The sequence below is a fragment of the Loxodonta africana genome, chromosome 19 (assembly GCF_030014295.1).
Source record: "Loxodonta africana isolate mLoxAfr1 chromosome 19, mLoxAfr1.hap2, whole genome shotgun sequence".
Classification (NCBI taxonomy): domain Eukaryota; kingdom Metazoa; phylum Chordata; class Mammalia; order Proboscidea; family Elephantidae; genus Loxodonta; species Loxodonta africana.
The window spans coordinates 10956944-10977171 of NC_087360.1; the positions used below are offsets into that span (position 1 = coordinate 10956944).

Consider the following 20228-nt stretch of genomic DNA (forward strand, 5'->3'; position numbering starts at 1 on the left):
TGGTGGCTGAGGTCGCTCACTCAGCTGCATTCAGCTGGTGGTCAGGCTGGGCTGGATGATCCAAGACAACTTCACTGTCATGTCTGGTACCTTGGTGTTGTCCATGTGGCCTCTCTCTCTCCTTGTGATCTTTCCTTACTCAGTAGTCCAGCCTGAGATCCTTTGCAGGGTAGCTGGATCCCAGGACAGGAAAGGTAGAAGCTACCAGGCCTCTTAAAAGCCAGGCCTGGAACTGGGAGGGCATCACCTCTACCACATTCTGTTGGGGGAGGGAAATAGATCCCATCTCCCAATGTGAACGGTGGCGTGTGCGTACAGGGAAGGAAGGCATTGATGATGGCCATCTCTGGAGACTTTACCACATTATGCAAGAAGGAGAATTTAATATGGATTCAAAGATGTCTCAAGGGATCTGAGAGCAGGAACATAGCTTAGCTGCAAGACAGAGCTGCTTTTCATCCCTTGTTTCAGAAAAGATAGTCATACTATGACTCCCCAGTTTTTACAGCTCCTCTTAGTCCTAATTCCAAATTCTCAGGGAAGGGGCTCCTATTGGCCCAGCTCTTGCTGGATGCTGGCCCCTTGGCCAATCCAGTCTGGCCAGAGGTACCAGGCTGTACAAACATGGCAACTGACTGTTGCTGAGTGTGAAAGGGGTCTTTGAGGACAGAGTGTCATCAGCACTTGTAGGACATATTAAGTCTGGAATTCAACAATTTGCCTAGGAAAGTTTGTATTTCAGTTGGTTTTTTTCTTTCCCGTGGATAGGTCCCCTACATCCTCATTGTGCTTCTGTCCAGACCCTCAGCATCACAAGACCTTCTCAAAGGCATTTGCTTACATATCCTGCCTGCAAAGGGACAGGCAGCTGTGTGGCTTCCATTCGAGGTCAGCTCCCCTAGACAGATGGGCCCCAAAAAGTAATTAGAATGTGTCATTAACCTTGGTGTCCAGACACTGTGATGGAGGAGAAAGTCAGAGAGACACAGGGAGGCCTGTATTTGACAGAATCTGTTGTATTCCTGTCACCACCCCAGCCCCCATCCGGCTTCCTTCATCCCCATCTCTTTTAGCACAGAATTTTCCTGAAATGTGGACAGAGAGAGAAGTGAGCAATAACACTTGGGACCTGTGACATCTAATTTGGTAGGCATCATTCCTGTGGGGTGACAGATTGACGCCAAGCCAGGTCTTTAATACTCTTCTCTTTCTAAAAGAGGGCTTTTCTTTTTTAACCTGGAGTCCGGGGTGTTCTGTGGATGAGATTTGGGGGTTTGGAGGCATCTTCATATTATAAGCACATTTATGCATGCATTTATGTGCATTTTTTGAGAAACACTATTTTTAGCTTTTGTCTGATTTGGGGGGTACTGTGAACCCCTCTACAATGTTAAGAACTACTAAGTCATACTTCAGTTTTCCTAGGGGTTGGGCCAGTGTTTTCTAGTGTCCATCCAGCCTTACTACTTCATGCAAGGTTTATATAAGATGAAAATGGAAGCTTTCTTAATCAGCCCAGTGCCTGCCATAAAAGAGAGAACTAATAACTACACGTTGAATTAATGACCCAGTAATCAAGCTGACTAAGCCTCTCATTGAATCACTTTAACCTCATGGACCTCCCTCTTCTCATCTGTAAAATGGGGACTTGGACCAGATGGTCTCCAAGTCTGTTTAGCCCAGGGTTTCTCAACCTTGGAGTTACTGACATTTTGGGACAGATGATTCTTTGTTGTGGGGGATTGTCCTGAGCATTGTAGGATGTTTAGCAGTATTTCTGGCCTCTGCTCACTAAATATCGGTAGCATACCCCCAGTTATGGCAAGAAAAAATGTCTCCAGACGTTGCCAAATGATCTCTTTGGAGAATCACTGTTCTAGCCCTTCTGCTGGGCGATTCCCAAGGGGGAAAAGAATCAAACAGAATTTTCTTGCAACTTCTGGGAAAATGGCAACAATAGCCCACTCTTGAAAAGCACCACATACCAGTACTGTGCTCACAGCTTCAGATAGGTTCATTTGTGCAATCCTCACCACAGCCTATGCGGTAGTCTGTCTTAATATCACCCCTATCTTACAGATGGGGAAGCTGAAGCACAGGGAGCTTAAGCAACTTGCCCAGGGTCACACAGTGAATAAGTAATGAAACTGGGACTGTGAACCTGGTCTGGCTGGCTGCAGGGTTAAAGCACTTATCTGTTCTTCTGTATAGAAAGAAACATTTATCACCATGCACTGTGCTGTTATTATGTAGTTTTTGTGTGCTGTTGAGTTGATCCCACTCATAGCAACCCGGTATGACAGAGTAGAACTGCCCCATAGGGTTTCCTAGCCTGTAATCTTTACAGGAGCAGATCGCTATGTCTTCTCCTGCAGAGTGGCTGCCGGTTTCTAATAGCAGACCTTTTGGTTACCAGCCAAGCACTTAACTATTGCGCCGCCAGGTGCTGAGCACTTTCAAATACGTTATATTTCATTTAATCCTCATTATGTCCTCACCAAGAGAGACTTATTTCTGCTTACAGCCAGGAGAACTGAAGTTCAGAGAAGTTAAGACCCAGCCTTTATATAGCCAAAGCACGTTCTGAACATGAATCTGTCTTTCCACTTTACCCCACTGGCTTTTGGGAGTGTAGGTGGGGAAGGAAAATGACAAGTGATCTCAGGGATTTAGGGAATCCAATGATTTACAGGGTATGTCAGATGTCCAGCTTGGCTAACTGGTTCAGTCTCCCACGATTTTTCTATCAATGGGATGGTTCATTCCTCCCCACCTTGGTGACCCTTGTTCCCTGCGGGCCTCAGCATGACATTCATTTAACTCTGTTTTTCGAAGACAAGAAAGGGTGGGCAGAGATGCTAGAGCCCCCAACCATAGGCACTGAAATGAAGCTAAGATTTCACTCTTTTCAGGGGGGTAACAGCCTCTGGGCAGCTGGACCTAGCTTCCTGTCCCGCCTCTGCCATTCATGGCTGTGTGCCCTTAAGCAAGTGACTCCCACTCTGGGTGCCTCGGTTTCCCCATCTGAAAAATGGGAGTGAATAATAGAGCTGATCTCATGGGTTGTGGGTGAATTAAGGGAAACAGTACCTGCAAAGTGCTTAGCACAGCACCTGGTATAGGTAGCGATCATAAACAATAACTATTACTATTATTGGAGCCCTGGTTTTTTTTATTATTTTTTTGGTGGCACTGTGGTTAAGAGCTAATCAAAAAGTCAGCAGTTCAAATCCACAAGTTGCTCTTTGGAAACCCTATGGGGCAGTTTTACTCTGTCCCATAGGGTCACTATGAGTTGGGTCAACTCGACAGCAACGGATATTACTGAGTCAGTAATGGCCCAGCTTCTTGCCTGGTGTTGTACTGGGCCAGCTGAACCTGCTAGCTATCTCTTTCTCCCTATGCTCCCCAACTGTGAGCCAGGATGCTCCCCCCACCAAAGTGCTGAAGCCCAAGCAGGAATCCTACTCACCAATCCATCAAGGAGAGAGATTGGGATCTACGAGTCCCCAGGGGGTGACAGTCACAAATGACTGTGAGAATTAATGAGTCTGACATGCTAGCACATGGCTTCCTGACAGCGGTTCAGTCATTTAAGGACAAGTTCCTGAGAGACCCCAGCGCTAAACCCTCAGGCCCGGCCCCCATCACAGCAGTCATTTCCTTTAGAAAGCACCAAGTTTAATAAACTCACGGTAGTCTCCCCCACTAGGCAATTAGGGTGATCCGAAGAACAGCATGAGCCTGGAATGGGTGATTGTGTGTGCGTGTGTGTGCACACGAGAGACAGAGAGACCACATGGCATCCGCTCTTCCACTTTGCTGCATTTTTATGAATCATTGCATAACCACAGTCAACCATTACTTCTAAAGACAGCTGCTCCGGCCCCATCTTTTCGTTTGGTGGAACCCATTTTCCCCACTGATCAGGACTCGGCACATAAACTCATCACACCTTGGCGGGCAGTGTCGTCCTCGGGCTCCGTGGCATGCCGCAGGAAGCCTACTTCCTGGAGCAGTGCTCCGTCCCTTAGCCTTCTCCTCCACTAGACCCTGCAACCGTACTGGTATGTATGAAAGCTCGAAAGCAGTTGCCTGAACATTTCTGAGGCCAGTTTGGACTTCTGAAGGGAGCCTGAGCTTAACAAACATTGACAGGTAGCCCCTCACTTGGCTAATATCTTTGTCTGTGGAAAACAGCCGATTGGGGCTGGGTGTGGACAGCCACGTATATGAAGGTGTTTTCCTGCCTGTAGATCTTAATCGTGCACATGTGTGCTCCCGTGTGCATATGGACCTGCACCTCTCCCAGTGTGCACTTCCTTATGTGAGCACGTGTCCTCCCAGGTGTGTGTTTAAGATGGACACATGAGTCCTATCAATTTCTAGTCACTGTAGCCCTTTTGAAAGCCCTTTGAGAAAATGGATTTCATGGGCAGATTATAACATCCTGGTTACAAAGAAACAATGTGATTACAGAGAGTTACAAAGTTACATATTTCAGGAGAAATAATTAACCGCCACTGTACTGAGCAGTTGCCATGTTCTGGGCATTTTGTAAACACTCATTTTATGTTCACAACAATCCTAGGAGGTAAGGACTTTGTTTTCCCTAATTTATAGATTAAAAAATGGGCACAGAAAGCTTATGTAACTTTCTTGGGATCACAGAGTTAAGAGATGGCCAAGCCCAGGTTTGGACCCAGGCAACCTCACTCAAGAATTGGCACCCAGTCCCTGCATCGTAACAGCCTCCTATGTCTAAATTCTGAAATTGTGTGTGTGTGTGTGTGTGCAGGCCGTGCATGTGGGTTAGAAGCCCACACATCCCTGGGCATAACTGCCTCTGTGTCTAAATTCTCAAAGTGTGTGTGTGTGTGTGTTTTGTGTATGTGTACAGGCATGCATGTGGGTTAGGAGCCCACACATCCCTGGGTATAACTGCCTCTATGTCTAAATTCAGAAAGAGTATGCGTGTGTCTGCAGGCGTGCATGTGGGTTAGGAGTCTACATGTCCCTGGGCTTGAGCATGCTCACCTGGAAAAGGTGATTAGAACCTCACAGAGTCCAAAGCTTGGTTTGTCTGGCATCTGTAGCCAGGCAGGTAGGAGTGGCCCAAACCTTGCTCTGGAGAGGAAGGCTAAAACCCGACTCAGACTGAAGCCAGTGGAAATAGAGCCTGGGTGGCAGATGGGCAGAATAATGCCCCCCAAAGATGGCCACATCCTAATCCCCAAAATCTGGGAATATGTATCCTTACCTAGCAACAGGGACTTCGCAGGTATAATTAAATTAAAGCTTTTGACAGGAAGAGATTGTCCTGGGTTATTCAGATGGGCCCAGTGTAATCATAGGATCTTTGTAAGAGGGAGGCAGGAGGGTCAAACTGAAGAGAATTTGGAAGATATTATGCTTCAGGCTTTGAAGATGGGGAAGGAGCCCTGAGCCAAGGAATGCAGGCGGCTTCTAAAAGCTGGAAGAGGCAAGGGAATGCATTCTCCCCTGGAGACCTTAGAAGGAACAGAGCCCTGCCAACACCCTAATTTTAGCCTAATGAAACCTGTGTCATATTTCTACCCTCTAGAATTATAAGCTAATACATCTGTGATACTTGGAGCAACTAAGTCTGTGATAATTTGTTAGAGCAGTGATGGTAAGCTCATATGCTCAAGACACTTTGGCCCTGCCCGTGATGGCATTTCAAGCCCTTCTTTCCACTGCACTTTATCATCATTGAGTTAGACCCATTCAGGCCAGCCTTGTGGGTTCAAAGGACCTGGCGCTTCCTCTTGTGTAGACAAAGTCTGGAGACCGGCTCGTCTCCTTCTACCTGGAGTTGCTGCAGCATCTGAAACTCCCACTGCTCTGAGCCTCCCCGGGCTCCATTCACATGTCTATATGTCAACTCCAAAATGGGGGGAAGAGTGGAGTCTCCTCTACTTAAACCCCTTGAATGCTGCCCCATCACTCTTAGACTAAAGACCTGCATGGTGTGGCCCCTGCACACCTCTCCAACCTCATCTGCCTCTGCTCAGCCCACCAGCCACGCTGACTGTGCCTCATGTCCTTCACACATGCTGTTCCCTCTCTGTGCAGTGCTCTTCCTTCCTTCTTTCCTGGGCCAACTCCTCCTGATCCTCAGGTCTCAGCTCCATGGTCACTTCCTCTGAGAGCCCTTCTTAACTAGTCATGTCCCTCTGTTGTGACTTCTCATGCCTGCCCATACTGGTTCTTCAGAGCACTCATTACAAGTGTAATTATGTTACCTGGATGATTATTTAAATGATGTCTGAATCCCTCATTGGAATATCAGGACCTCGTCTGTTTTATTCACCATTGGATTCTTAATGTCTACTTGGCACATAGTTAGTGCTCCACAAATATTTGTCACGTGCATGAACAGTCCATCTGCATCCATTCGGTCAGACCAAGTCGGGAATCTACTTCCCATTACCTCCAGAGGTCATTCCTTGGTGCCCAGAGGAGGGGAGATACCCCTTCTGGGGCCTCTGGGAGCGTTCCGGAAAATGGGAGGTGTCCACCGGACTTAGTAACCAGCGGCTCCCCAGCCTGGCGACGGGTGTGTTCCCTGAATGCCAAGCATGAGCAGCAGTCGTAAAGTTAATCAGGCATGGAAACACATAACTAGAGAGTGACAGCCACTTAGAGTGTCTGGCTAATTGGGCACTTAATGTTGGGAGACCAGAGACGTCAGACAGGCAGACAACACCAGGCCCGCCAATGCACAAGTGTCTTCTTTTCAGTGAAGGTCCCACTGGGCCCAAGTACAAGGGGAAATCTTAGTGTTTCAGCCTCAGGAACAGAAAATCCCTACATGTTGCCCTCAGGAGGAACCCTGCCCCTCATATTATAGTCTGGGGAAGGGACATCCAGGAAGCAATGGCTTCTCAAAAGTCGTAGACCTGGTAAGAGGTAGAATTCAAACCCAAGTCTTTTCCCTGTAGGCCTAATATGTTCTCTGTCTTCAAAAATGTACCTTCTTCTCTAATGTACAGGTTGTTGATGTTGTGTGCCGTCGAGTTAATTCCGACTCATAGTGACCCTGTAGGACAGAGTAAAACTGCCCCATAGGGTCTCTTAGGCTGTAATCTTTACAGAAGCAGATCGCCTGCTATTTTCTCCCTCAGATCACCTGGTGGATCCCAACCACCAACCTTTTGGTTAGGAGCCAAGCTCTTTAACCACTGTGCCACCAGGGCTATGTAGTATAAAGGTAATATATGTTAACTGTAGTAAGTTAAAAAACATATTGAGGAATCCAACTAATTGGATGCTTCATGTGGAGAGGCCGGAGACATTAGAAGAAGGAAATTAAAGTGACCCGCAATCCCACCACCTGGCGACAATTGCTGTGAACATCCAGTGTTTCCTTCCCGATGTTTTTGTCCATCACACCCAAAGAAGCTATTCAGAGGAGCGTGTTCCAAACCTGAACTCACACCCTGATGATGATCTGCATCCTAGGGTCCCCCCACCCCCACTTAATAAAAGGAGACTTGGTGACACAGTGGTTAAAGCACTTGGCTGCTAACCGAAGGTCCATGGTTCAAACCCACCAGCTGCTCCGCGGAAGAAAGACGTGGCAGGCTGCTTCCGTAAAGTTTACAGCCTTGGAAACTGTATGGGGCAGTTCTCCTCTGTCCTGTAGGGTCGCTATGGGTCGGAATCAACTCAACAGCAACGGGTTTAACATCATAAGGAGATCATTTTACCAAGTGACACAAGAATTTCCATGAATGTGTTTTCAGTAATATTGTGTGTTGCATTCTTACCCCGAATGACAGTTTTCTGCCTCACCCCATTCTTCCTGACTGCAGTGCTTCTTAAAGTGTGGCCAGGGGTCAGCAGCATCAGAATGAAGAGGGAAGCCGCTTTAAAATGCAGGTTCCCAGGCCCCTCCCCAGCCCCGCAGGGTCATTCTCTGAATTTTAAACACCTTCCCCAGGTGACTGAGGTACACCACAAATGCTGGGAATATCCCCGCATGCACTGGTTCCAAGCAGGGCTGCGTGTTTAATTACTGACATTCAGATCCACGAGAACCAGCCGCAGAGAAGTTTTAGAGTTGAGGTTCCAGGCGTTGGTCTTTTTTTCGATGTTCTCTGGGTGATTGTGTCAGGCAATGAGGGTTGAGAACAGCTCCCATAATGCACATCGAGCTGTCCTCCACAACCCATAGAAACAAACATTTCTTCCGGGCACTTAATGAAGAAGGTGAAATGTGTTTTGTCACCAGAAGGAAGACTCACATGTAGCTCATGGTCTTGCGTGACACAGTTTGGCTTTTCTTCTTGCAGAGTTTTATTTCCAAGCTTAAAATCTTTGACCATTCAGGCCCTTCCATGTTGTGGCGACAAGATTTGGAGCTACAGAGAGGGTGCCAAATGGGCAGCTTACAGGGGCCCCTGCCCTTTCCCCATCTCTGAGCAGAGGAGGAGTATCTGCCCAGGCCCACCCCCACCCATCTCTCTAGATCAGTCGGGACTGGATTTGTGAATAACTAGGGGGCCTGAGCTGAGACATCTGACTAATCGTCTTAAATCTGTTGTATTTCCATGCCATTTGCTGCCACTGATAGAAGCTAATGAGCGCTCTGAGTACAATGTGTGTTAATGGGGTCTTTTGGCATTTAGGATTGAATGGTAGAAGGAGTTGGCATCCCAGTGAGGAGGCTGCTGTGTGTGTTTGCAGATGGTGGGCAAATCTACAGCTCTTATTTTTCAAGAGGAGGCAGGAAAAGCTTCTAAGTTTCCTTAACAAAACTGCAGTTTGCATTTGGATCATCTACCCCACGTTGTCGTCCTGAGCCGAGTTGCAAAGCAGGACTTGAGGCGGGAGGCCCTAGGGACTTCACGGAAAGTAAAGATGATTTACTGACACAAGTCGGGAGGTCCTAGGGACTTCACGGAAAGTAAAGATGATTTACTGAAGCCGAGGACTAGATTCTAGCCTTGGCTGAGTGACCCCAGGCAAGCCTCTCAGTCTCTCTGTGCCTCAGGACCCCAGTGGCAGAATGAGAAGAACAAAATCTGACCATTTCTGGCAAAGGCAGTGAATAAAGGAGAAAATAGGCAAAAGCAAGGGTGTGAACAGAAAAAATGCCACCATGGAGTCACCAGCCACTGCCTCCTTTAGCTCACCTCATTGTCTCTTGTTTTTATTCCGTAGCATTGACACCAAAAACCAAACCATTGCCATCAAGTCGATTCTGATTCATAGCGACCCTATAGGACAAAGTAGAACTGCCACATAAGGTTTCCTAGGAGCGGCTGGTGGATTCCAGCTACCAACCGTTTGGTTAGCAGCCGAGCTCTTAGCTGCTGCGCCGGCAGGGCTCCATGGTGTTGGAAGGCACCCCAAAGTTTATCTGCTCCCGTCGATTTCCAACTGCGTTTTTGAACCATGAAACCAACTTTCCAAAGGAACACTAGTGCCCATGAAAGACATAAATGCAGACATACTCTGGATGAAATGGGGTACAGAGGCCCCTCAGAATCAATACCCCCATGCCACTAAATTGGGCGGCCCCTGAACGGACTCTATGGAACCACTGGGGTTCCATGAAGCACATTTTGACAACCACTGGTCTAGCTTAACATCTCCTATCTTACACATGAAGAAACTGAAGCTCAGAGAGGGAGAAGCCAGGGCTAAAATCCAGATTTCCTAACCCCGTATTAAAGATTCTTTGGGGAAGCAAGGTGGTGGGGCTGCTGCCGGTTGTCTTGTCCCAACCTCAGGGAAGGGAGAGCAGGTGAGAGAGAACAAACAGGAGTGACTGTGAGTGTGTGCGCACTTTGATATTTGCCAATAAATGGGGGTCCTTTGGTGTGGGAAAGGTCGGGGGATCAACCAGGGTAGAGATCAGACTGATCAAGAAGACCCCATGGGTCTGCCTGACGCATAGCTAAGTGGGTGGCTGTGTGGTGTAGCAGTTAGGACTTGGGAGCCAGCTAACAGGACCTGAATCCTGGCTTTAACCACTTCCTAGCTATGTGGCTCAGGTAAACCACTTAACTCCCTGTGCCTCAGTTTCCTCATCTGGGAAATTGGGACAAGAGTCATCCTTAGCTTATAGTGCTGCTGGAAGGATGCATTAAGAAAGTCCATGTGGAGTGCTTGCCTCTGTACCTGGCACATAGTAAGTACTCAATAACATCAGCTACTATGATTCTAGGAGCCGAGGTGGCACAATGGCTAAGCGCTCAGCAGCTAACTGAAAGGTCGGCAGTTAGAACCCACCAGCAGCTCTGTGGGAAAAAAGTCCTGGCCATCTGCTCCTGTAAAGATTACAGCCTAGGAAGCCCTATGGGGCAGTTCTACTCTGTCACATTGGGTCACTATAAGTTGGAATTGGGATGGCAAATAACAATAACTGATTCTAGGTTGCTGAGAGCATGGACTGGGGGCTGTCTCCTGGTGTCTACCTCCTCCCATCACCCTACAGGCACAATTTCTAGGGAAGACAAGGGGAGGAGGGAGAGGCTGCGGAGGGGAAGAGGCAGGCAGGCTGCCTTTAGCTCTGCACATCCGGCCTCCTTAAGCAGTTCTGTCCAATCTGGGTCACAGCGGAGGCTCTGGATCCCACAGGCTGCTTTCAGCGCTTCCTTTGCCAAAGCAATTCCTCTCCTGAATGGCACACAAGAGGAGAAGCTGCTATTTATAACACTGCAAGTCAGAGTGCCTTTGACGGAATGGTGGGAGCAGGAGGACTTGTGGGGAGAGCTAGCCTCAGGTGGCTGACAGTCAAGGCTGTCAGGGACCCAGGGGAGAGGGTAAGCCCAAGCCTCATCGCATCAAGTCTCCTACCCTGATACCTATAGCTGGGCCGGAGACCCTGGAGGTGGGGACAGATTCTGTTCCATCTGGGTCTACTGGCTGGCCTGGAATGGGAATGACAGGTCTCCTTGGAGGGAAGGGCAAGGAGAGGATTTCAAACTGGCAGAGAGTGTCTAAAACAAAACAAAGCAGAACACCTGAGATCTAAATAGGCTGCCACACAGGCAAAATTATTGCATAGACTTGCTACTCAGAGTGTGGCCCTGGAAGAGCAGCATCTCATGGTATCACCTGGGAGCTTCTTAGAGGGCAGCAGCTCAGGCCCCACCCCAGAGTGGCTGCTTCAGAATTTGCATTTTCACAAGATCCCCATGTGATTTGTGTGCGCATTAACCAAGACCCCATGGCGCTGGTGGTATAGAGGGGGAACCAGAGGTGGTCTCACACAGCTAATTACGTGATTAAGGTAATCTCACAATGACTTACAAATGTGGCAAGTGCTCCGAAGCTATTACAGTAAATAGAATGGATGGTCAAGGAAGGCTTCCAAGAGGAAGTGATATTTCAACTGGGATTTGAAGGATGAGGGGAATTTAGCCAGGAAAATTATAAAATGGATGTGTGTGAGTGAGAGTGTGTGTGTGTGTGTGTGTGAGAGAGAGAGAGAGAGAAGGAGGTCACAAATATGTGGGGTATGAGAATGGGGGAAAGTATACTCCAGGCACAAAGAACAGAATGTGTAAAAGTACTGAGGCAGCTAGGAGAACTGGGACTGAAAGAAGACCAGTGTAACTAGAACAGTGGTTCTCATCAGAATCACCTGGAGGGTTTGTTAAAACACAAATTTCTGGGCCCCACTCCCCAGAGCTTATAATTCAGCTGGTCTGCAGCGGGGCCCTAGAATTTGTATTTCTAACAAGTTCCCAGGTGATGCTGATGCTGCTCTCTGGAGAACCACTGAACAAGAGCACTGAAAGCAAGACCAAGAGGGAGAAGAGATTTGAGGTTTCAGCTGAGACCAGACCACATAGAGACACTGAGGCCCCGTGTAATCGGAACCAACTAAAGGTTTTAATGGAAAGGGGGTTATATGATCAGATCTATGTTTTAGAAATCACCACAGCTGTGGAGCAAAGAACAGATTGTAGAAGGACATGAATGAAGCAGGGAGACCTATTAGGAGATTATTACAGTCAACCAAGAGAGAGATGATTGTGGCTTGGTTGAGTTGGAAATGAAGAGAAATGGATGGATTCCAGAAATGCCAGGGAGGTAGACTCTATAGAATTTGATGATTTGGTTTGATCACTGAGTGTCAGGAGAAGAGGGAGTCAAGGAAGATGTTGGCTTTCTGGCTTGGGCAAGTTAGTGGATGATAGTGGCATTTACTGAGAATGGGGATCAGGTTTGTGGGGATAGGGATAGAGAGAAGTCAAGATGAAGAGTTTAGTTTGAGAACCTAAGTCTGAAATGCCTATAAAGACACCCAAGTGAAGACACCATGTAAACAATTAGATAACAGATCAGGCAGCTTCCTTGGAGGAGGTGAGAAGAGATAGAAAGGACTAGATAAGGTTCTTAATCTTAACTCAATAGAATAGATGGGCTTTTACTTTGGTGAGTGGCGTCTAGGGTCTTAAAAGCTAGCAAGCAGCCATCTAAGATGCATCAATTGGTCCCAACCCACCTAGAGCAAAGGAGAATGAAGAACACCAAAGACACAAGACAAATATGAGCCCAAGAGACAGAAAGGTCCACATAAACCAGACTCCATCAGCATGAGACCAGAAGAACTAGATGGTGCCCGGCTATCACCAATGGCCACCCTGACAGACCACAACAGAGAGTCTCTGATGGAGCAGGAGAAAAGTGGGGTGCAGAACTCAAATTCTAGTAAAAAGACCAGACTTAATGGTCTGACCGAGACTGGAGGGACCCCAGAAAACATGGCCCCTGGGCTTTCAGTTAGCCCAAAACTAAAACCGTTCCCAAAGCCAACTCTTCAGACAAAGATTAGACTCGACTAAGATATAAAGTGATACTTATGAAGATCATGCTTCTTAGCTCAAGTAGATACATGACACTAAATGGGCAGCACATGACTGGAGGGCAGATGAGAAGGCAGAAAGGGACAGGAGCTGGTTGAATGGTCATGGGAAATACAGGGTGGAAAGGAGGAATGTGCTGTCACATTATGGGGAGAGCAACTAGGGTCACATAACAATGTGTGTATAAATTTTTGTATGAGAAACTAACTTGAACTGTAAACTTTCACTTAAAGGACAATAAAAAATAAATAAATTTAAAGAAAAAAATGGTGAGAGAAAAATAATAGATGGGCTTTGAGTGGTGTGAGAGGGAGTCTGTGATGCTCTGGAAAATGTATCAGAATGTCATGTGGGGAAGGGCCCCCAACCATCATCAGATACTCAAGAGTCTATGACTCAAAGACGATTAAGACCCTCTGATACTATAGGAAATGCTGGTGGCCCCCGTTCTATGAGGTCCTTATTACCCCATCTCTGTTTCCAGGCGCCTGGTGGACCGCCTGGAGAACATGAGGAAGAATGTGGCTGGGGATGGGGTGAACCGCTGCATACTGTGTGGAGAACAGCTGGGGATGCTGGGCTCTGCCTGTGTCGTGTGTGAGGACTGTAAGAAGGTACCATTGCCCTTCCCTCCCACCCTCCTACTCCATACCTGCAGGGGGGCCAGAGTCTGAGCTTGAGCCTTGAGGGGTCCTAGGTCCTGGAGATGGAGATGGGACCAGAATAATTGCCAGAATATGATTCCTTCTAGAATGTCCCCATGCCCAGCTGTCCTCAAAGGTAACCCGGATGCTGGCTCCTCCCCTGGAAGTCACTCTGCACCTCTGTTCCTCTGGAGCTGAGCTCTATCCAGGATGAACTTGGGAATGTGAGATAGGACATGAGCCGTACTTAAGTCTGCAAGTGTCCTGGTTGTGGCTCAGCAAGTTGGGCATGTTTGTACACTTGGGTAGGTGGCAGGCTTCCCCAGCATTCCCTTGCCTTGGGTTACGGTATAGGAGACTGAGAAAGCCCTTCTCTAGCCTAGTTGAAATGATTGAGCTTCAAGAACTTGTGTTCTGGAGAAGGATTCTCCTTGTGCTCTCTCACCCTCTCCCCCTCCTCCCTTCCCTTCAGCAGTCTTCTCTTGACAATTCCAGGAAAGGAATACAACTGTCCTTGGGTCTGCTGAATTCCCCGGAAAGGAGTTCAGAGGAGCAACCCATTTGGAGACATCCATAATGTCACTTGGCATTTCCTGTTGGGCGTCCCACTTAGCCTTTAGAATTGAATATCAGGAAAAGTTTATCTGTTCTGAAAAGCATATCCCTTGTAGTCAACCAAATAGTTAGAATTTTGTAACCTATTAGATTTCCCTATTTGTCTTGACTGCCAGGAAACTCAGCCAAAAATATCATGTTCCAGCACACAGTCATGGCATTTACTCAGATAACTTCCTTCTCCTTGGGGTTTTGAACTTCTAGTTATAGTCTGTGTTGCCTCAGATCCATTTTGGAGAGAAAGAAGGGATAAATTAATAACCAAAATCCTTTTAAAAGATCATGTCAGTGCTTCTTGTGTGTGGATGCTGAACGCTCAGACCGGCCCCACGAGGACTCTTGAAGAATTCCTTCACCCAGCGCTTGGGGATGATTCAAGTTCTTGTTTTTGGAAATCAAGACTCAGAAGGGAACTTTATTATTTGGTGATTTGGTTGGGTCATTGAGTGTCAGGAGGGGAGGGAGTCAAACTTAAACTTTATTCTAACTGACTGTGCTCATAGAACGAAGTGTGAGGAAAGGGTGAGAGTTCTAGCCCTTTCCATACTCCAAGAGGGAATGGGGCTCCACTGTCACTGTACCCAACCTCTGTGCCCAACCCCTGGCAGCTCAGAGTGTACGCTGGGCTGTGTTTTGTCCGCAGAACGTTTGCACCAAGTGCGGGGTGGAGACCTCCAACAACCGCCTGCATCCTGTGTGGCTCTGCAGAATCTGCATCGAGCAGAGAGAGGTGAGTAGCCTGGTCCCACCTGATTCTGGGGCACCCTCCCGTCTTTGCCCGGCTCCCCACTCCCACCCCTCCCCAGAATCAAGAAAGCAGGGTGGCAGTTAGGGGCTGGGAGACCTGGTCGGGTCTTCTGTCTTAAAGGGTTGGTATGAAGGGAACCAGGTCACTGTGGACACTGGTGAAATGGCCCCAAAATGTTTGGATGAATTTCTTTCCCCCTCTTCTGATAACTTTCCCTTCCTTCTCTCCTCCCTTCTTCTGGACTCTGTTCTTCCCCATTTCTCTACTTCTGAATCTTCCTCTTCCACCATCTTTTCTTTATCTTTCCCTCTATTCCACTTCTGGTCTCCTTTTTTTGTTTGTTTTTGCTTTCCTCACACTCTCTCTCATTGAAGTTCGTTTCTCCCTCTCATCCTTATCTCCTCCTATTTCTCATTCTCTACCTGTATTTTACTTGTTACACTTCTTTCTCTGCACTGTCTTTCTCTTTACTTTGTCTCTGTTTCTTTGTCCCATGGAATCCTTCTGTTCCCCAGCCCTGCAATTGATTTTTACTATTCATTTTATCCAAGTTAAGTCCTTTCTAAGCATCCCTGGTGGCATGGTGGTTAAAGTGCTCAGTTGGTAACTGGGAGGTCAGCAGTTTGAACCACCAGCTGCTCCACAGGAGAAAGATAAGACAATCTACCTCTGTAAAGATTCCAGCCTTGGAAACTCTATGGGCAGTTCTACTCTGTCCTGTAGGGTAGCTATGAGTCGAAATCAACTCTACAGCAATGAGTTTGTTTAAATCCTTTCTTCTTCCCCCAGTTTCCTCACCAATCACCTGTGTAGTAACTTCCTACCTTCAAGACCATCCCAATGACACAGCCAGTATCAGTCAGGGTCCTATCAGGAAACAGATGACATGCTTCAATAGGACAGTCAAGAAGAGACCAATAAACTTGTAGTTCACAAAGGGCTAAGGGAAATCAGCAAGGAATGCTGACATACCCAGGAGTAGAGGAGGGAAGACTGGAAGACAGGTGTAGCCTAACAGGTACTGTGTTTGGTAGAGGAATGCCATCACTGCCACCTGGCAAGAGGGGAACCAGGGGAATAAGTACCCTGACCTCGCTTTCCTCCTGTCTTCCAATCTCCTGCTGGTACTTTCCTTGACCACATCCACCTGGGAAATAGAGGTCAGCGAAATCCAGTGACTACAGTCCACACTGGTCAGCCCCTTGGGTCCCAGAGCAGGGTGGAGAAAGGTGGAAAAGTGATTTTAAGGGGCAATAGAAGATGTCTAGCACACTATCCTAGGTGGAACACTAACCCACAAGGCAGGGATGAAAGCCAGATGTCTTGAGGGTGTGGTGGGTAGATTATCTACTTTAGAGAAGCTAGTGCAGTACAGAGCACACCAGATTGGAGAGATGAAAGTCTTAGTGCCTAGTTCTTGTTCTTCTACTCACTGGCTGTGTAACCTTGGGCCAGTCCTTAACCTTTCTGACATTCAACTTTCTCCATCAAGAAAATGAACCTATTTAGGTATCTCTATTGAGGTTTTTTTTTTATGTATTTATTTGTGTTGAAGTAAATATATATGTGACAAAATAGTTGCCATTTCAACATTCTTCACAGGTACAATTCAGCAACATTAACTGTGTTCATTGATCTATGCAACCATTACCATTATACGTTTCTAAATTTTTCTATTGAGTTTTCAGGGCTGTTGTGCAAAAATTAAGTCTGAATCGTGAAAGGCTTTGTGATAACCATTGTATCACTATGCTGAGGACAGGGAGCAAAGTTAAAAATCGGCACTCATGAAGGCAGGAGCAATAGTGCTTGACTGCCACGTCCTCATCTCCCTACTTCTCCCCCAGGTGTGGAAGCGTTCTGGAGCATGGTTCTTCAAGGGCTTCCCCAAACAGGTCCTCCCACAGCCCATGCCTATAAAGAAGACCAAACCCCAGCAACCTGTCAGCGAGCCTGCAGCTCTTGAGCAGCCCACCCCTGAGCCCAAGCACACTGCCCGGGCTCTGGCTCGAGGTAAGACAGCACAACTTCTCATTTCAGAACCAAGGACAGTTCTTAGCTAACAGGTCTACCTGAAGAATGTTCTGACATCTTGTCTGTGTTCCACCCAGTTGATGGGCAGTCAACCTCTTAGTTTGGTCTAGGACTCCTATGTCCTCCTTTACAGCTCACAATGAACCCTTACCAGAAGAGTAGCACGGGGACTCGCCACGCTGCCAAGAGGATTTGTTTTTAGCCCTAGAGGTACAACAGAGAGGGGAATTAGGACTGAGAGAGACTCCACCACCACTCATATACACACTGGAGCTGAGCCTGGGGGTATTTGGGTCCTGCCAAGAAGGCCTTCCTGGCCCCTAATGTTTCTTCTATTATCCATCAGCAAACTTGAAATTGAACTAATTAAATGTTGAAAGATAAATAAAAAGGAAATTAGTTTAAGAACATTACCACTACTATTATATTATTATACTCATTCAAGTATTATTATTAATTATTAAAATTATGATTAAAAGGGAGAGGCAAACAGTAATGGTAATAATAAGTAAAACCATACAGTAAAAACACATTGTAATTGCACTAGATCACTAGGACTGACCAGATAAGGCCCTTTCAATAATTTCAGTTAACACTAAGAAATAAAATCTGGCCTGGATTATAATTCCGAAGTTGAGTGCAGGCAGTGCTTCAGAAAGGAAGATTATAATTGAAGGTCTCAAAAATTGAAGTGCCCAGCTGTGTCTCCCATAAGATTACTACTCACGGTATGCAACACAGTGCTTGGCACTCAAGAGGCATTCAACAAATGCTTTATTCTTGACAAGGCATAAGCAATTTCTACCTTGCCAAGAATAGCCAATTGTCAACATCCACCACATCCCTAAGGAGTCCCCGCCTTCCACCCCTAGAGCATCCTTATTCCTGGTTAAGCATTATTGCTTCTAGGCCGAGAAGACGGTTTAACATAACTATCAGGATCCTGGCTATCTGACACATGAGGACCTGAGTTTGAATGCCAGTTCTGCCACTTACTGGCTACGTGAGCTTGAGAAAGTGGCCTCACTTCTCTGAGACACTGTTTAGTCATTAATAGTATGAGTTTAACAACTCATTTGGTTATTTTGAGAATGAATGAGATACTGCATGTAAAATGCATTGTAGAGTGCAGCCCTTATAAATGTGGACTAATATTATATAATGTTAACCGCTTATACACAAACATACAAACAGAAATGGTATGAATTAGCTTAGCAGAGAAACTCGACAAAGCAAATAGCTATGCAAATATGGTTTATCTAGTACCTATCCCTCTCACTAGCGCGAAGCAACAGTATCAGCACTGTGTAGTGACACCAAAAAAAAATCATTGGTAATAACATTCAGTGCTGGCGAGTGTGTGAGGAAAGGGTTATTCTGTAATTTTCGGTAGGACAGTAAATCATCTCAGCCTTTTTGGAAATTAACAAGGCAGAATTTATTAAAATTTGAAGTGTATATACCATTTGATCCAGCAGTTCCTCTCGGGGAACATATCTGACATCAATAAAAGTACCAGTGTAAAAAGATACATATAAGCACACTTATGGCAGCATTTATAATAGCAAAAGCGCCGAAATAACCTAAACGTCCGTTAACAGAGAAACCATTGAATGGAATGTGATATATCCACACCATGATGTATTCAGCACCTTTTAAAATGGAAATGATGTAAAGGTATGTTACTGATTTGCAATGAGGTTCATGATATGATCCTTCAATATTCTTTTAACAGACATTTACTCAGCCACATAGTGAGTTCCAGGCCCTATTCTATGCCCTAGGGATACAGTGATGAGTAAAACAGTCAAAGTCCCTGTCCACATGCAGCTAAAATTCTAGTGGGGGAAACAAATCCTCAGTAAACAACAAATATAAATATAAAGTCAGGTATTACTACATGCTGGGAAGAAAAACGAAGCAGGGAAAAAGGGATAGATCGCAATAGGAAGCTCCATTTTGGATAGAATGGCCAGAGAAGGCTTGTCTGAGGAGGTGATATTTGAAGAAATACCTGACTAAAGTGAGAGGGGAGAAACCAAAACCAATCCCATTGCGGTCAAGTTGATTCCAACTCATGGCAACCCTGTAGGACACAGTAGAACTGCCCCCATAGGCTGTAAATCTTTACGGAATTAGACTGCTGTATTAGTGGGTTTGAACTGCTGACCTTTTGGTTAACACCCGAGCGTTTTAGCCCCTGCATCACCAGCACTCCTTGGTAGAGAGGACCAGCTGAATATTTGGGAATATCATGCGCAAAGGGCCTGAGGTTGAGCATGTTTGTTGAGCCCTGGGAAAAATCCAGTTGAGTGAACAAAGCTCATGCTAGCACAATACGTAGCCAGTTGATCCCATCTTGTTCTTTTTTGAGTCTATATATGTTCATATGTGGTCACCATGGGTTGGAATGGACCCGACGGCAGTGGGTTTGGTTTTGGTTTTGGTGTTTGTGTATGCAAGGTAAATAGTATGAAATTGTAAATGGATGCTACAGCAGAGGGACTGTTGGGAGGGGAAAATTTTAATTAAAAAAAAATGGTACTGGGAGTAGTGGATGGGCCCCTTTGTGCGTTCCTTGAGTAATGGCTTCCAGACACCAGAAAACCAGTATTCCTCATCATTTTTCTCTCTCTCCAGGTGACACTGAAGACAGGAGAGGCCCAGGTCAGAAGACAGGTGGGTTCTGCTGACTGTGTCTTGAACTTTGGGACAGGAGTCCTTTGACCCCATTCCTTCCTTCCCTTGTCTTCATTCAATTCGTGCTTCTCCTTCCAGGCCCTGACCTGGCCTCTGCTCCTGGGCGGGGAAGCTATGGGCCTCCTGTACGCAGGGCCTCCGAGGCACGAATGAGCTCAGCTGGCCGGGATTCAGAGAGCTGGGACCACGGGCATGGTGGGGCTGCCGGTGACTCCAGCCGGAGCCCAGCAGGTAAGAGAGGTGGGCAAATCTAGACAGTCCTCCAGGAAGAGGAAAACCAGAAGGAGAAGGGTGGGGTTTTTATCATTTATTCATTCAGTATTTATTGAGAGCTGTCTGTGTACCATATTCTGTTCTAGATGCTGGTTCTAGTCTATGGTAGAAGAAAGACAGGGTTCAGAAACAATTCTGACTCCAGACATCCATAATTTTGGTTATGCCCTGTTCTTGCTGTAGTGCAGTATGCAAGAAAAATACCTGGAATTCTTGCCCTCCTCCCAAGAAACCACCTGGGGGAAATGCCCTTTGGCTGTGAGCAAAGCAGGAATGTGTCCCTCTCAGATCTGACTAAGCTCTTTCTTCCCTTGGCAAGTGGCCTCTGGTGTCCTGAGATCTGGTGGGTCGGTGTGGCCAGGACGT

The 20228-nt window shown here is 46.7% G+C and overlaps 1 protein-coding gene across 3 annotated transcripts in view; it reads left to right on the forward strand.

Annotated features, from left to right (window-relative positions):
- Positions 1–20228, forward strand: part of RPH3A (rabphilin 3A) — a 67525-nt gene that overhangs the window by 20634 nt on the left and 26663 nt on the right. For all 3 annotated transcript variants that reach the window (XM_064272225.1, XM_064272226.1, XM_064272224.1), the window contains 5 exons: positions 13333–13462; positions 14751–14837; positions 16703–16868; positions 19530–19568; positions 19668–19820. In XM_064272225.1, the coding sequence (XP_064128295.1) occupies positions 13333–13462; positions 14751–14837; positions 16703–16868; positions 19530–19568; positions 19668–19820 (575 nt within the window). The remainder of the gene's footprint in view (positions 1–13332; positions 13463–14750; positions 14838–16702; positions 16869–19529; positions 19569–19667; positions 19821–20228) is intronic.